The sequence below is a fragment of the Babylonia areolata genome, chromosome 21 (genome assembly GCF_041734735.1).
Source record: "Babylonia areolata isolate BAREFJ2019XMU chromosome 21, ASM4173473v1, whole genome shotgun sequence".
NCBI classification, from domain to species: domain Eukaryota; kingdom Metazoa; phylum Mollusca; class Gastropoda; order Neogastropoda; family Buccinidae; genus Babylonia; species Babylonia areolata.
Genome location: NC_134896.1, coordinates 55675304 through 55690163, shown reverse-complemented (window position 1 = coordinate 55690163; position 14860 = coordinate 55675304). Strand labels below are relative to the sequence as shown.

General features: G+C 46.7%; 1 protein-coding gene across 9 annotated transcripts in view; it reads left to right on the top strand.

The window, feature by feature from the left end:
* Positions 1 to 14771, top strand: part of LOC143295882 (tyrosine-protein phosphatase non-receptor type 21-like) — a 49972-nt gene extending 35201 nt beyond the window's left edge. For 7 of the 9 annotated variants that reach the window (XM_076607551.1, XM_076607553.1, XM_076607552.1 and 4 more), the window contains 3 exons: positions 190 to 352; positions 2355 to 2512; positions 5834 to 14771. In XM_076607551.1, coding sequence (XP_076463666.1) covers positions 190 to 352; positions 2355 to 2512; positions 5834 to 5962 — 450 coding nt within the window. In that variant the 3' untranslated portion in view covers positions 5963 to 14771. The remainder of the gene's footprint in view (positions 1 to 189; positions 353 to 2354; positions 2513 to 5833) is intronic. The other 2 variants (XM_076607554.1, XM_076607550.1) reach the window with 1 other exon arrangement.
* Positions 14772 to 14860: the final 89 nt, after the last annotated feature.

The following is a 14860-nucleotide window of genomic DNA, read 5'->3' as shown; positions in this document are numbered from 1 at the left end:
CATCACCATCATCATCATCACTATTATTATTATTACTCTTATTATCTTCATCATTATTATTATTTAAATCATCATCATCATCATCATTATTACTGTAATTATTATCATCATCATCATCGTAATCATTTTAACCATCATCGTCATCATCATCGTCATCAGCATCATGATGATGATCGTTACTGTTACCAGCAGTTTGAGGTGGAGCTGCAGTTCATGCACGACTCGCTGTGCTACGTGACGAGCGGCATCATGGTGCGACACATGCCCAGTCGGAAAGAGAAGATGGTCTGGCACCTGCAGTACACCGACTGGCCCGACCACGCCTGTCCGCAGGATACCTACGGCTTCCTCGGTCAGTGCACACAGGGGTGTGGGTGGGAGCGTGGGAAAGGGGTGTGGTATTTGTATTTGTTTGTATATGTATCTCTTTTTATCACAACAGATTTCTCTGTGTGAAATTCGGGCTGCTCTCCCCAGGGAGAGTGCGTCGCTACACTACAGCCCCACCCATTTTTTTTGTATTTTTTCCTGCATGCAGTTTTATTTGTTTTTCCTATCGATGTGGATTTTTCTACAGAATTTTGCCAGGAACAACCCTTTTGTTGCCATGGGTTCTTTTATGTGCACTAAGCGCATGCTGCACACTGGACCTTGGTTTATCGTCTCATCCGAATGACTAGCGTCCAGACCACCACTCAAGGTTGGTGGGGTTTTGGAGGCACAGGGGTGGGTGGGGGGGCAGGGCGGGGTGGGTGGGTGGGTAGTGTGCGTGGAGTGGAGAGAGGAGGAAGTTTTAGGGGGCGGGTGTGTGGGTGGGAGGGGTTGTGGAGTGTTCAGGACACCTTTGACTTCTCAGTGGAGAGGGCTGTAGGTGGGTGAGAAACGGGTGTAGTGGGTTTGGGGGGTGCTGGAGGTAGGGGCAGAGTAGTGTGTGTGTGTGTGGGGGGGGAGGGATGGGGGCGGGGAGGATGTGGGGAGGTATGGGGGGTGCTGGAGGTAGGAGCAGAGTAGTGTGTGTGTGGGGGGGGGGAGGGATGGGGGCGGGGAGGATGTGGGGAGGTATGGGGGGTGCTGGAGGTAGGAGCAGAGTAGTGTGTGTGTGGGGGGGGGTGGGGTGGTGTGGGGTGGAGAGGGGAGGATTTGGGTAGGGGCAGTGGGTGGTGGGGGGGGAGGGGGTATCTACAACTTCCTTTGTCAATGGAAAAGAGTGTGGGCAGGTGGGAGAGGGGTGTGGTGGGGTTGGTGAGGCACTGGGGTGGTGGTGGTGGGGGTGGTTGTGTGTTGTGTGGTGTGGGGGGTGGGAGGAGATGGAAGGAAGTGGGTTGGGGCTTTTAGGGTGTTTGTGGTGTGTGTGTGTGTGTGTGTGTGTGTGTGTGTGTGTGTGTGAGATTATATTCTAGTTTACATACTCTCCAAAGTTACTCAGCTTCAGTTTATTTGTACATTTTGTTTTTGTTTGTTCTTTTGCACTTGTCAGAACAGCAAAATTCTGTACCTGTGTATGGACAATAAATCAGTCTTGATAGTTCCGAATCTGAAGTGGTGTTGAGTGTTGCAGACAGCCCCCTGCTGCGGGCCTTGGAAGTACGATATCATAATCGCAGTGTGTCATAATCTAAATACCTCATAGTTTAACCCTTTGAGCCCTGACCACCGCTTTACCCTAGGCAGAGAAAAATGACATAATGCCCAGCCACCGGTTGAGCGGTGCGTAAACACTTGAAGCGTGCAGAGTCTTAACCTGGCCCGTCAGGGCAGAAATCAGGGACAAAACGTGCGAGAAAACAACTGTACACAACGCAGCAAGTAATTGATATGCTTGATGATTTATCGGAAGTAGAGTATGACAGTGATTACTCTGATAGTGAGGTGGAATTCGAATCGGATGATTTTGCTACAGATAGTGGTATTGAAAATGAATCTGAGCATGCAGAATCAGTTGATCAAAGGAGGCGTGTCAGGTTGAGACTCTGCACGCTTCATGGTAGAAATTGATCTTTTTTAACCAAAGCACATGCACAAAACACAGTGAAAAGGCGCGGCAATGTTGGTACTACGCTCGCTGACGTCAGAATATTACGGTTTTTCTGATTGACTCTTCAATATAAGTCAACCAATAGCAAAACACGACACAAGTGTTTACGCACCGCTCAACCGGTGGCCAGGCATTATGCCACCCCTCCCCACCACCGGTAAAGTGGTGGTCAGGGCTCAAAGGGTTAAGTACATCATGGCTTTTTTTTTTTTTCTAATAAACTTTACTTTTCTGTGTCTCGATGACAGGGCTGGCTTTTTTTCTTTAAAAAATTTTTTTTTTGTAAACTTTTTTTTTCTTTTCTATGTCCCCACCACAGGGTTCCTGGATGAGGTGGAGTCGGTGTCCCGGCTGGCGGAGAGCGAGGAAGGGAGTGGGAAGAAGTCGCCGGTGGTGGTGCACTGCAGCGCCGGGGTGGGCCGGACTGGCGTGGTGATTCTGACCATGGTCATGAAGTGGTGTCTGGAGCACAACCATGTGAGGGGCTGGCGGGCTCTGTGTCCCCCGCTTTTCTCTTCTTGTTGTCTCGTCTCTGTTTCTCTCTGTTTTCTGCTAGTCTGTGTTCTCTGTCTCTGTTTCTTTCTGTTTTTCTGCTAGTCTCTGTCTCTGTTTCTTTCTGTTTTCTGCTAGTCTCTGTCTCTGTTCCTCTCTGGTTTTCTGCTAGTCTCTGTCTCTGTTTCTTTCTGTTTTTCTGCTAGTCTCTGTCTCTGTTTCTTTCTGTTTTTCTGCTAGTCTCTGTCTCTGTTTCTCTCTGTTTTCTGCTAGTCTCTGTCTCTGTCTCTGTTTCTTTCTGTTTTCTGCTAGTCTCTGTCTCTGTTTCTTTCTGTTTTCTGCTAGTCTCTGTCTCTGTCCCTGTTTCTCTCTGTTTTCTGCTAGTCTCTGTGTTCTCTGTCTCTGTTTCTTTCTGTTTTCTGCTAGTCTCTGTCTCTGTTTCTGTTTCTTTCTGTTTTCTGCTAGTCTCTGTCTCTGTTTCTTTCTGTTTTCTGCTAGTCTCTGTCTCTGTTTCTTTCTGTTTTCTGCTAGTCTCTGTCTCTGTTTCTGTTTCTTTCTGTTTTCTGCTAGTCTCTGTCTCTGTTTCTTTCTGTTTTCTGCTAGTCTCTGTCTCTGTTTCTCTCTGTTTTCCGCTAGTCTCTGTCTCTGTCTCTGTTTCTTTCTGTTTTCTGCTAGTCTCTGTCTCTGTTTCTGTTTCTTTCTGTTTTCTGCTAGTCTCTGTCTCTGTTTCTTTCTGTTTTCTGCTAGTCTCTGTCTCTGTTTCTTTCTGTTTTCTGCTAGTCTCTGTCTCTGTTTCTTTCTGTTTTCTGCTAGTCTCTGTCTCTGTCTCTGTTTCTTTCTGTGTTCCTGTTGTCTCTGTTTCTTTCTGTCCATCGTCCTGAGTGTTCTTGCTTTCTGCTGTCCTGTTTTCTGTTATTGTCTAAATTTGTCTTGTTTCTTTCTGTCCGTCATGAGTGTTATCGCTGTCTCTGTTTCTTTCTGTCCGTCATGAGTGTTATCGCTGTCTCTGTCTCTGTTTCTTTCTGTCCGTCATGAGTGTTATCGCTGTCTCTGTCTCTGTTTCTTTCTGTCCATCCTGAGTGCTGTCTCTGTCTCTGTTTCTCTCTGTCCGTCCTGAGTGTTATCGCTGTCTCTGTCTCTGTTTCTTTCTGTCCGTCCTGAGTGTTATCGCTGTCTCTGTCTCTGTTTCTTTCTGTCCGTCCTGAGTGTTATCGCTGTCTCTGTTTCTTTCTGTCCGTCATGAGTGTTATCGCTGTCTCTGTTTCTTTCTATCCACCCTGAGTGTTATCACTGTCTCTGTCTCTGTTTCTTTCTGTCCATCCTGAGTGTTATCACTGTCTCTGTCTCTGTTTCTTTCTATCCACCCTGAGTGTTATCACTGTCTCTGTCTCTGTTTCTTTCTATCCACCCTGAGTGCTGTCGCTGTCTCTGTCTCTGTTTCTTTCTGTCCGTCCTGAGTGTTAGCACTTTCTAATTCTGTTGTCCTGTTTTCACTTGTCTTCTGTTTCTGTCTGTCTCTCTTTCTCTCCGTTGCTGATGTTCTGTTTCCTTAAAACTCACATTTTTTAGAGAGATGAGTTGTTGTTTTTTTTCAGATCATGTTTTGGTATTCATGTGTGTCAGTATGTATGTGTGAAGGAAAAAATGTGTCAGCATATTGACTGGTTTCTGATGTAGGTTTGATGTGAGCATTTTAAGTTTGTGTGTGTGCATACAAGTGTGTGTGTGTGTGTGTGTGTGTGTGTGTGTGTGTGTGTGTGTAAGGTTGGTGGTGGTGTTGATGTGTGTGTGTGTTGTGCGCGTGTTTGTGTGTGTGTGTATGTGAGGTTGTAGTTGGTGGTGGTGGTTGTGGTGTGTGTGTTTGTGTCTGTGTGTAAAAGTGGTGAAAATTCTGCGGTGGTTTGCAGACAGATGGTAAACAATAGGTTGGTGGAGATGAGTTAATGACCTCACCATGTTGGACTGGGTAGAGATGAGTCAATGACCTCACCATGTCGGACTGGGTAGAGATGAGTGAATGACCTCACCATGTTGGACTGGGTAGAGATGAGTGAATGACCTCACCATGTCAGACTGGGTAGAGATGAGTCAATGACCTCACCATGTTGGACTGGGTAGAGATGAGTCAATGACCTCACCATGTTAGACTGGGTATAGATGAGTGGATGACCTCACCATGTTAGACTGGGTAGAAATGAGTGAATGACCTCACTATGTCGGACTGGGTAGAGATGAGTGAATGACCTCACCATGTCGGACTGGGTAGAAATGAGTGAATGACCTCACCATGTCGGACTGGGTAGAGATGAGTCAATGACCTCACCATGTCGGACTGGGTAGAGATGAGTCAATGACCTCACCATGTTGGACTGGGTAGAGATGAGTGAATGACCTCACCATGTTGGACTGGGTATAGATGAGTGGATGACCTCACCATGTTAGACTGGGTAGAAATGAGTGAATGACCTCACTATGTCGGACTGGGTAGAGATGAGTGAATGACCTCACCATGTTGGACTGGGTAGAGATGAGTCAATGACCTCACCATGTTGGACTGGGTAGAGATGAGTGAATGACCTCACCATGTTAGACTGGGTAGAAATGAGTGAATGACCTCACTATGTCGGACTGGGTAGAGATGAGTGAATGACCTCACTATGTCGGACTGGGTAGAGATGAGTCAATGACCTCACCATGTTGGACTGGGTAGAGATGAGTGAATGACATCACCATGTTGGACTGGGTATAGATGAGTGAATGACCTCACCATGTTAGACTGGGTAGAAATGAGTGAATGACCTCACTATGTCGGACTGGGTAGAGATGAGTGAATGACCTCACCATGTCGGACTGGGTAGAAATGAGTCAATGACCTCACCATGTTGGACTGGGTAGAGATGAGTCAATGACCTCACCATGTTAGACTGGGTAGAAATGAGTGAATGACCTCACTATGTCGGACTGGGTAGAGATGAGTCAATGACCTCACCATGTCGGACTGGGTAGAGATGAGTGAATGACCTCACTATGTCGGACTGGGTAGAGATGAGTGAATGACCTCACCATGTCGGACTGGGTAGAGATGAGTGAATGACCTCACCATGTCGGACTGGGTAGAGATGAGTGAATGACCTCACCATGTCGGACTGGGTAGAGATGAGTGAATGACCTCACTATGTCGGACTGGGTAGAGATGAGTGAATGACCTCACCATGTCGGACTGGGTAGAGATGAGTCAATGACCTCACCATGTCGGACTGGGTAGAGATGAGTGAATGACCTCACCATGTCGGACTGGTGTTGCAGAGCGTGGACCTGCCCAAGGCCCTGACGGGGATCCGCAATCAGCGCATGCACATGGTGCAGACCCTTGGGCAGTATCAGTTCATCCATGACACCCTCATCCACTACCTCAAGAACACCCGCCTCATCTGAATACCCTCCAACAACACCCCCCCCACACCCCCCCATCCCCAAACCCCCCTCATCCTCATTGGATGCGCAAGAGATGGGCAGAGATCCGGTCGTCGGCATTTCGTTATTTCATCCTGTGTCAGCATGATCTGCTTCTCCACAAGTGCATCTTTTCAACAAAAGTTCATGCCCCATTTCAGCAGCTTATTCCAAGAAAGTGCACCCTCCAGGACAATTTTCATTTCTTTTGAACATCTGCGTGAAGAGATTATTCCCTGTTTGAGGCGCCCATGTCAGAGGTTTACTGCCCTCTCCACATGGTGGTTGAGGAATGCTCTTCTCACTTCAGCACCTAACTGAAGGAAGGACAGACAGTGTGAACAGCACTGAGGTGAAATGCTCCCATGTTAGCATCACCTTACCTTCACCTCACTCCCACCTCACCATCACCTTACCTTCACCTCACTCCCACCTCACCATCACCTTACCCTCACCTTACCTTCACCTCACTCCCACCTCACCATCACCTCACCATCACCTTACCCTCACCTTACCTTCACCTCACTCCCACCTCACCATCACCTCACCATCACCTCACCATCACCTTACCTTCACCTCACTCCCACCTCACCATCACCTTACCCTCACCTCACTCCCACCTCACTCCCACCTTACCATCACCTTACCTTCACCTCACTCCCACCTCACCATCACCTTACCTTCACCTCAAGTCCCACATTACCATCACCTTACCCTCACCTCACTCCCACCTCACCATCACCTTACCCTCACCTCAAGTCCCACATTACCATCACCTTACCTTCACCTCACTCCCACCTCACCATCACCTCACTCCCACCTCACCATCACCTTACCCTCACCTCACTCCCACCTCACCATCACCTTACCATCACCTCACTCCCACCTTACCATCACCTTACCTTCACCTCACTCCCACCTTACCATCACCTTACCCTCACCTCACTCCCACATTACCATCACCTTACCCTCACCTCAAGTCCCACCTTACCTTCACCTCACTCCCACCTTACCATCACCTTACCATCACCTCACTCCCACCTCACCATCACCTTACCTTCACCTCACTCCCACCTTACCATCACCTCACTCCCACCTTACCATCATGCTGTCTTGCATCCACACCATTCTCCTCCACAACTGAAGGTTATCCTTGTATTCCAGTACCCCAGTACTTAAAGAAAACCAACTGCATTCAAACATCATGTGCAGTTCTTTCCCGTTTTCTTCTCAGTACACAAGGCTGCTGGCCTCATTTGATGACGGGAAAAGCGTTGCGTTTTGAACACACAGTGTCACAGCACGTTTATTCCTTACCCAAACAACATCAGAAGCTTTTCTCAGCTGGTGTCTGTGGAACCAGCACACATACAGCCTGTCCAGACATGGGGATAGTACCACCTGAAGAACTTCATTGTCTCAGCTGTATCAGTTTTTTTCACAGCATTCTCATGCCGTGTAGGAAGTTCTCCTTTCTTGTTTGTATACAGAGAGTCACTGCAGCATTGATACAGCGTGGGGTCTCCACAATATCTTAGTCCATGTAACTGAGTGACTCCAGAATACCTCACTCACTGAACCATCTCCGCCGTTAGAGTTCATTCACTCTCATTCTTATCCCCTGTTGTTCACACCTGTTCCTCACATGCTCATCAAGTGCCTCAACATGTGTGCCTGAGTGTGGCACCATTCCCAGACTTCCTCAACACATTCAGCTCAGCATCAGCACAACTTCCGGCTCAGCTGTGAGGGGAACGTCAGCAATACAGGGTCATCCACATTACTCTGTAGACACCTGGCTCATTGGAGTTGTACCAGATGTGTGCGGACAGTGATGATGTGTGTGAAAGCTCAGTGCAGACCGTGCGGTGATATGCGCAAGCGTGACTCTGTGTGCTGTGGTGTGTGAAAGAAGCACAGACGCACACCTGCACTGTCTGAATTTCAATACGTTACATTCAGGTTTAAAATCAACACCCACCTCAGGTGATATGGTTGACAGGGATAACCACCAGGGTAATTTGGAAAGAGGGGACCTGTTTGACACCACCAGAACAACAACACGTAAAGAAGAGCCATGGCAATGCCGGTTTTTATGTAGGATGTCTGTGATTCCAACTCACAGCATTCTGACTGCAAGCTCATTCTCAAACTACTTCTTCTTCTTCTGCGTTCACTCGTATGCACACGAGTGGGCTTTTACGTGTATGACTGTTCTTTACCCCGCCATGTAGGCAGCCATACTCTGTTTTCGGGGGTGTGCATGCTGGGTATGTTCTTGTTTCCATAACCCACCGAACGCTGACATGGATTACAGGATCTTTAATGTGCGTATTTGATCTTCTGCTTGCATATACACATGAAGGGGGTTCAGGCACTAGCAGGTCTGCACATGTGTTGACCTGGGAGATTGTAAAAATCTCCACCTTTTACCCACCAGGCGCCGCCACCGTGATTCGAAACCGGGACCCTCAGATTGACAGTCCAACGCTTTAACCTCTCGGCTGCTGCGCCCGTCATTCTCAAACAAGTGAGCCAGTCAGGCACTCACAGTACACAAGCAGCTGAAGTCCTTTATTAACTGGCAGGGCAGAGACGCTGCCTGCTTCAGGACCCTGGAGTTCCTGGCAAAGGCTTTGGTGGGCACGCGGTTTGGTGAGAGGTCCATCTCCACAGTATGCACCTGTAGTGTTAAGGCATACATACACACAGTCCCTCCATTTCTTATCATTTGTCAGCTACATCTCTTTCTGAAGATTGTTTTTAAGGCGTGTTCCGATTTGTTAGTGTTGTGCATTGACTGCAGAAGGTCTACAAGGCAGGCCACAAACATTTTGTGCTGCAAGGAGAAACCAGGGTAGAACAAGTTTTAGCTCCCGTTCTTCAGCTAGCAATTTCCATGTTGTATGCGACCAGGATAGGACAGCCATAAATCCTTTGCTTGTGTAGGAGATGTCACATGAAGGTTGAATGTCCCAAAGCCTTAATGGCCACGTCATCTTCTTCAGAGTTCCCAGGCCAGGTTCAGACGGTCAGTCCAGAGTAGGTTATGAAGTCCGCGGTCCAAATGTCCACTGGGGCAGTGAATTCATATATCAACTGTGTCTAGGGCTGGGCATAGGGAGGCAGTGCCAGTCAATGTCACAAACAGTGTGACAAAATGAAGGACAGCAATGAATCCTAAGATGATGCAGGCTGTTTTGTTGCGGCAGCTTGTGGCATGAAGAAGGGTGAGGTGTGTGTGTGTGTGTGTGTGTGTTTTGGTGACTGTGACTGTGAGAGAACCGTGTGATGACAGAGTGAACTGACCCTTCAGTGCACAGGGGAGGAGGAGAGGTGGAGGAGAAAGGACTGTGGAGGAGAGGTGAATGAGAAAGGAATGGAGGAGAGGTTGAGGAGAAAGGGTTGGAGGAGAGGTTGAGGAGAAAGGGTTGTGGAGGAGAGGTGAAGGAGAAAGGAATGGAGGAGAGGTGAAGGAGAAAGGGTTGTGGAGGAGAGGTGAATGAGAAAGGAATGGAGGAGAGGTTGAGGAGAAAGGGTTGGAGGAGAGGTTGAGGAGAAAGGGTTGTGGAGGAGAGGTGAAGGAGAAAGGAATGGAGGAGAGGTTGAGGAGAAAGGGTTGTGGAGGAGAGGTGAAGGAGAAAGGAATGGAGGAGAGGTTGAGGAGAAAGGGTTGTGGGGGAGAGGTGAAGGAGAAAGGAATGGAGGAGGAGGAAGGATTGGAGGAGAGGTGGAGGAGAAAGGATTGGAGGAGAAAGGGTTGTGGAGGAGAGGTGAAGGAGAAAGGAATGGAGGAGAGGTGAAGGAGAAAGGGTTGTGGAGGAGAGGTGAAGGAGAAAGGGTTGTGGAGGAGAGGTGAAGGAGAAAGGATTGGAGGAGAGGTTGAGGAGAAAGGGTTGTGGAGGAGAGGTGAAGGAGAAAGGAATGGAGGAGAAAGGGTTGTGGAGGAGAGGTGAAGGAGAAAGGAATGGAGGAGAGGTGGAGGAGAAAGGACTGTGGAGGAGAGGTGGAGGAGAAAGGAAGTGGAGGAGAGGTGGAGGAGAAAGGACTGGAGGAGAGGTTGAGGAGAAAGGGTTGTGGAGGAGAGGTGAAGGATAAAGGATTGGAGGAGAGGTGGAGGAGAAAGGACTGGAGGAGAGGTTGAGGAGGAGAAAGGGGTGTGGAGGAGAGGTGGAGGAGAATGGATTGTGGAGGAGAGGTGAAGGAGAAAGGAACGGAGGAAAGGTTGAGGAGGAGAAAGGGTTGTGGAGGAGAGGTGGAGGAGAAAGGACGTCTCACAGGACCCACAGCGTGTGAACAGGGTGGAACTGAACCTTGACTTGCGGTGTCGCCTATTCGCCGGCTGAAGAGGGTCGGCCTACCTCATCCCAATGCTAGACAATCCCATGCTGTTGACAGCTGCTGTAGCTTCTGGATGCACTAGTTCCTGATAGACTAGTTTGTGGATGTAGGTACTGGTAGGATCGTTTCTTTTTGTTCTGACACAGTGACTGCACTGTCTGGTGATCTGGGTGGGTGTGAGGAACGGGGCGTGATGTGATACTGATAGAACTACGTGGGCCAGTATTGGATGGAAAAGAGGAGAGAATGATTGGCGTGGGATGGACACTGATTGTAGATCTGTACTTGGTTTTGCTTGAAAGTGTGGTGTGTGTGTGTGTGTGTGTGTGTGTGTGTGTGTGTGTGTTCTTTTTTTTTTAAGAAGTGGGAAGTATGTCAGTCTGTTTCAGTTTAAATTTTTTTTTCTTTACGATTATAAGATGTGCACAGGAAATACATTAAAAAATATCCATCATGTGGGCCAAAAGATAATGTGACAGATGTAGGTATGTGTGTATGTGTATGTATGTGTGTGTGGACGTGTGTGAGATGAGAAAAGTGAGAGAAAGCACCCACACCAGGCTTAGAGTTTATGGACATTTTTAGCCTTTTTCATTCTTGAACATTGACGAGAATTTGTGTGTGTGTGTGTGTGTGTGTGTGTGTGTGTGTGTGTGTCCAAATGTATGTTTATTTGTCTGAAGTTACTGACATGTAATGTAGATCCATCTGTTTGTGATATCTATTGTACAGACAGGTATGGATATGTCTTCCGAGGTCACAGACTGATGTTTGAATGAATCAGAGTGTGCCATGTAGGCAGCCCCAAAAGCACACAGTACTGTAAGACAGTGTCACCACACGGTTCTTTTCGTACACAATTCAGTTGTGATTCATGCAGTTTAGATAACTGTGTTATCCCTTTGTCCCTGTACCCCCCATACCTGACACACCCCTATCCCACCATGGGCAGAATGACCTAGTCATTAAAGAGTTTGAGTTCATGCACACTGATTGAACGAAATGAGAAAAAGTTTGTTAGGCTTTGTAAGTATTCTTATCCTGCAGTGGAGTATCTTGCCAACCCAGGTGTTTCAGGGTGGTCACTGGTTACCGCTGGGTTTGCCTCGTTGGTCTGACTCGGATGCCGTCATGCAGGTCTGTCCATGTTTCTGAACAGATTGGTGTCAGGCTGATAACCACTCTGACCAGTGCCTGTCACTTCATGTGTGTGTGTGTGTGTGTGTGTGTGTGTGTGTAGATTGGATTGAATTGGAAATGGATCCCTTGTTTAGTTGGGGAACTACAGCTGATAACACTGTAACAATGAATGGTCTTCCATTGAAGGGTTTACTGGTAAACACACACACACACACACACACACACAGAACAGGTTGAGAAGAGGTAGCCTGGCTGTTGATAATGGCTGACCTTTACTCCGCCCTGACCATTTTTCATGCCTTTCTGATTGATGTAGCGCTGTGCAGGCTTGAACATTTTTATTTTTTATCAATGTATGATGAATGAACAACCTCGCCAGAAATTGTAGTGTCATTAGAACTGAAAATTGAGACCAGCATAAGCACATGTGTTGTACAGATAAAAGGTTGTACGATTGTCCATTGTAGCTGTTCTGTTTTTGAAGGCATTCTCTGATTGTTGCACCAGGAAAAGTTTGTCTACTCCTTCTTTTCATTCAACGTTTTCTCAGCGGTTGAAACAGCAGGGGTGCTTGAGGGTAAATGTGAATGGGCAAGCCTTGATTGTCATTGATGGGTTTGGGTACATGTGAACTATTAAAACAGTAGCAGGTCTTGAACTCACTAGACATACCATATTATTTGAATACTGCTTGACACTGTTGTATTGCTGGTTTTGATCATACATGCACACACACAAACACACATTTAAATGCGCACACCGCACACCACATACAAACACACCCTTTTGAGAGCGCTCAGTAACTGTGCAGCATTGTTCACAAATAGACACGTCAAAACATCCAATAGTCTGACTTGCAGACGACACTGTTTTGAAGAATCCTGTCAACACTGACATTCTGATCTGTCACCAAAATGCTTTCTTAAATTTTTCCAGCATTGGTAATGCACAATTCATTTAGCATATCAAATCAAATCAGGTATTTTATTGTGTCAAAGTTCAAGCCCTGCTACTTGCTTCCATTATTTTAAGATTTTAAATGCATGGTTGTTTACTTGGTCGGCAGAGGTGCATAAAGAGAAGAAAATTGTGGAAATAGTCGGAAATAGCTGATGTTTGACTGGTTCTTGGAAATGGATATTCATTAAGGTATCAGAATGAGGTTGCAGCAGACGTTAAAGTGTGAAATGTGTGTAGTGAGAACTCTTCGGAGTGGGGCGGTACATGAACTGTTCACAATTACATGCTGTTTGCATTTATACCTACCTACCCTATCTAGACTTTTCTGGCTGAAAATATCTCAAAATTTTCTTCACAAACATTTTGTCACTGTGCCTTTCTGGTGTGCAGATTGATTCATTTGTTAAATGTTGACTGAACCAGAGAAAAAACAACTAACAGAATAGATGTGATATGGTACAGAACATACAGATGCAGGTGGTTCATATGTGATGATTCCGTCCCCACATATCGCACACCAGGTGGTAACTATGCATTTTTGACTCACCTGTTTGTGTTAACCAGTCCATATATATGTATACATACATATGTATATATCTATAATAGTGTAAGCTGAACAACAGATCGTTAACACACCTTGGCAGAATACTGCTGGTTCTAGAGCAACAACTGCGTTGCACCATCAGTAACCGCATCACGTCTAACTGCTTGCCTCAATGGCTTCCTAACTTCATCCCCAGAGGACTGAAATCTGTTCTTAAAGGGCGGAGAAAATGAAGATGATTTGTTTAAAGCTTGCGTGTTCATTGCCCACCAACACCTTGAATTCTATGAGTGCTATACCATGTGTCCGGTGATGGAAATCCACAGAGGTTATATCAGTGTACTCCGGTATTCTGTCAGCACTTTCAGTGCACCGGCAGTCTCAAAATCACTGAAGTTAAATGTAATGTTAACACATTGACTGGACATCCCAGTGATAGTTTTAATGGTCAGAGTTTTGATATAGCTGTTGAGGTGTGGTGACAGTGCTGATGTCAGCCTTGAGGAAGGAGTCAGGGAGCAGGTTTGGAGAGCATGTATCAGCACAGCAGTTAGCCTGGCTGTGGACGTGGTCATTGTGCGAGTTGGAGCTGATGACTCATATGGTTGTAGCCGTGTACCGAGTGGTTATTCAAGGGTACGGCACAAAAGACTTAACTAAATATTGTTTGAAACGATTTAACAAGCTTGTCGCTGAAAATTACAAACTGCGTTAAATCAGTTTAACGTAGGTGAACATAAATGGAATAGATTTAAAGATGGAATTACGACGATTCTGCCGGTATATAATACTTGTAGTTTACTGATCTGACAAAAGAGTTATTAATTAATTACGGTGGAACAGAAACACAAGTTTCCGCTCAGCCATTGACGTACTGCGATGCGACATTGGGCGAGCCTTGAGTAGGCTGTCTGGCCAGAACAAAATGATGTAAGCGGAGTGACGTCACACAATTCTGGGTGCTGGTAAGGAGGGTAAACGTCGTCTGCTGTAGCTTGTGTGTGAGCAGTTTTGGAGCAAGCATAGCGCGCTTGGTCACATCGTTGTCAGAATGTCACTGATGTTTGGAGAGCATGTATCAGCACAGCAGTTAGCCTGGCTGTGGACGTGGTCATTGTGTGAGTTGGAGCTGACGACTGAGAAGGTTGTCAGAATGTCACTGATGTTTGGAGAGCATGTATCAGCACAGCACTTAGCCTGGTTGTGGACGTGGTCATTGTGTGAGTTGGAGCTGAGAAGGTTGTGAGAATGTCACTGATGTTTGGAGAGCATGTATCAGCACAGCACTTAGCCTGGCTGTGGACGTGGTCATTGTGTGAGTTGGAGCTGACGACTGATATGGTTGTCAGAATGTCACTGATGTTTGGAGAGCATGTGTCAGCACAGCACTTAGCCTGGCTGTGGACGTGGTCATTGTGTGAGTTGGAGCTGACGACTGATAAGGTTGTCAGAATGTCACTGATGTTTGGGGGTGATGGTGGTGGTGTGGTTGTTGGAGAGAGGGCAGTGTGTGTGTTATTTGTGACATGTAGATTGACTGTAGCTATGAAGAGCTCACATGTGAGGTGTGTGATTGAATGTATGATGACAGTGACAAAGAAGAGCTCACGTATGTGAGTGTGATTGAATGTGGGACGCTCATGTATGTGAGGTGTATATTAGGTGTGATTTTAGGAGGACTATAACTGGGAAGAGTTAAGTTAGTATGTGAGGCATGTGATGGATGGTAGGATGACTAACTTAGTAACTGAATGAACAGCTCATATTTGGCTGGCTGTGCTGTGCTGTGCTGTGTCTAATGCCAACTTTTTGTTTTTGTTGTTCTGTCTTACTTTTGTTGTTGTTGAAGTGTCATAACCAGTGTCTATTTGCCATAAGTGGTGTACTTTTTGGTT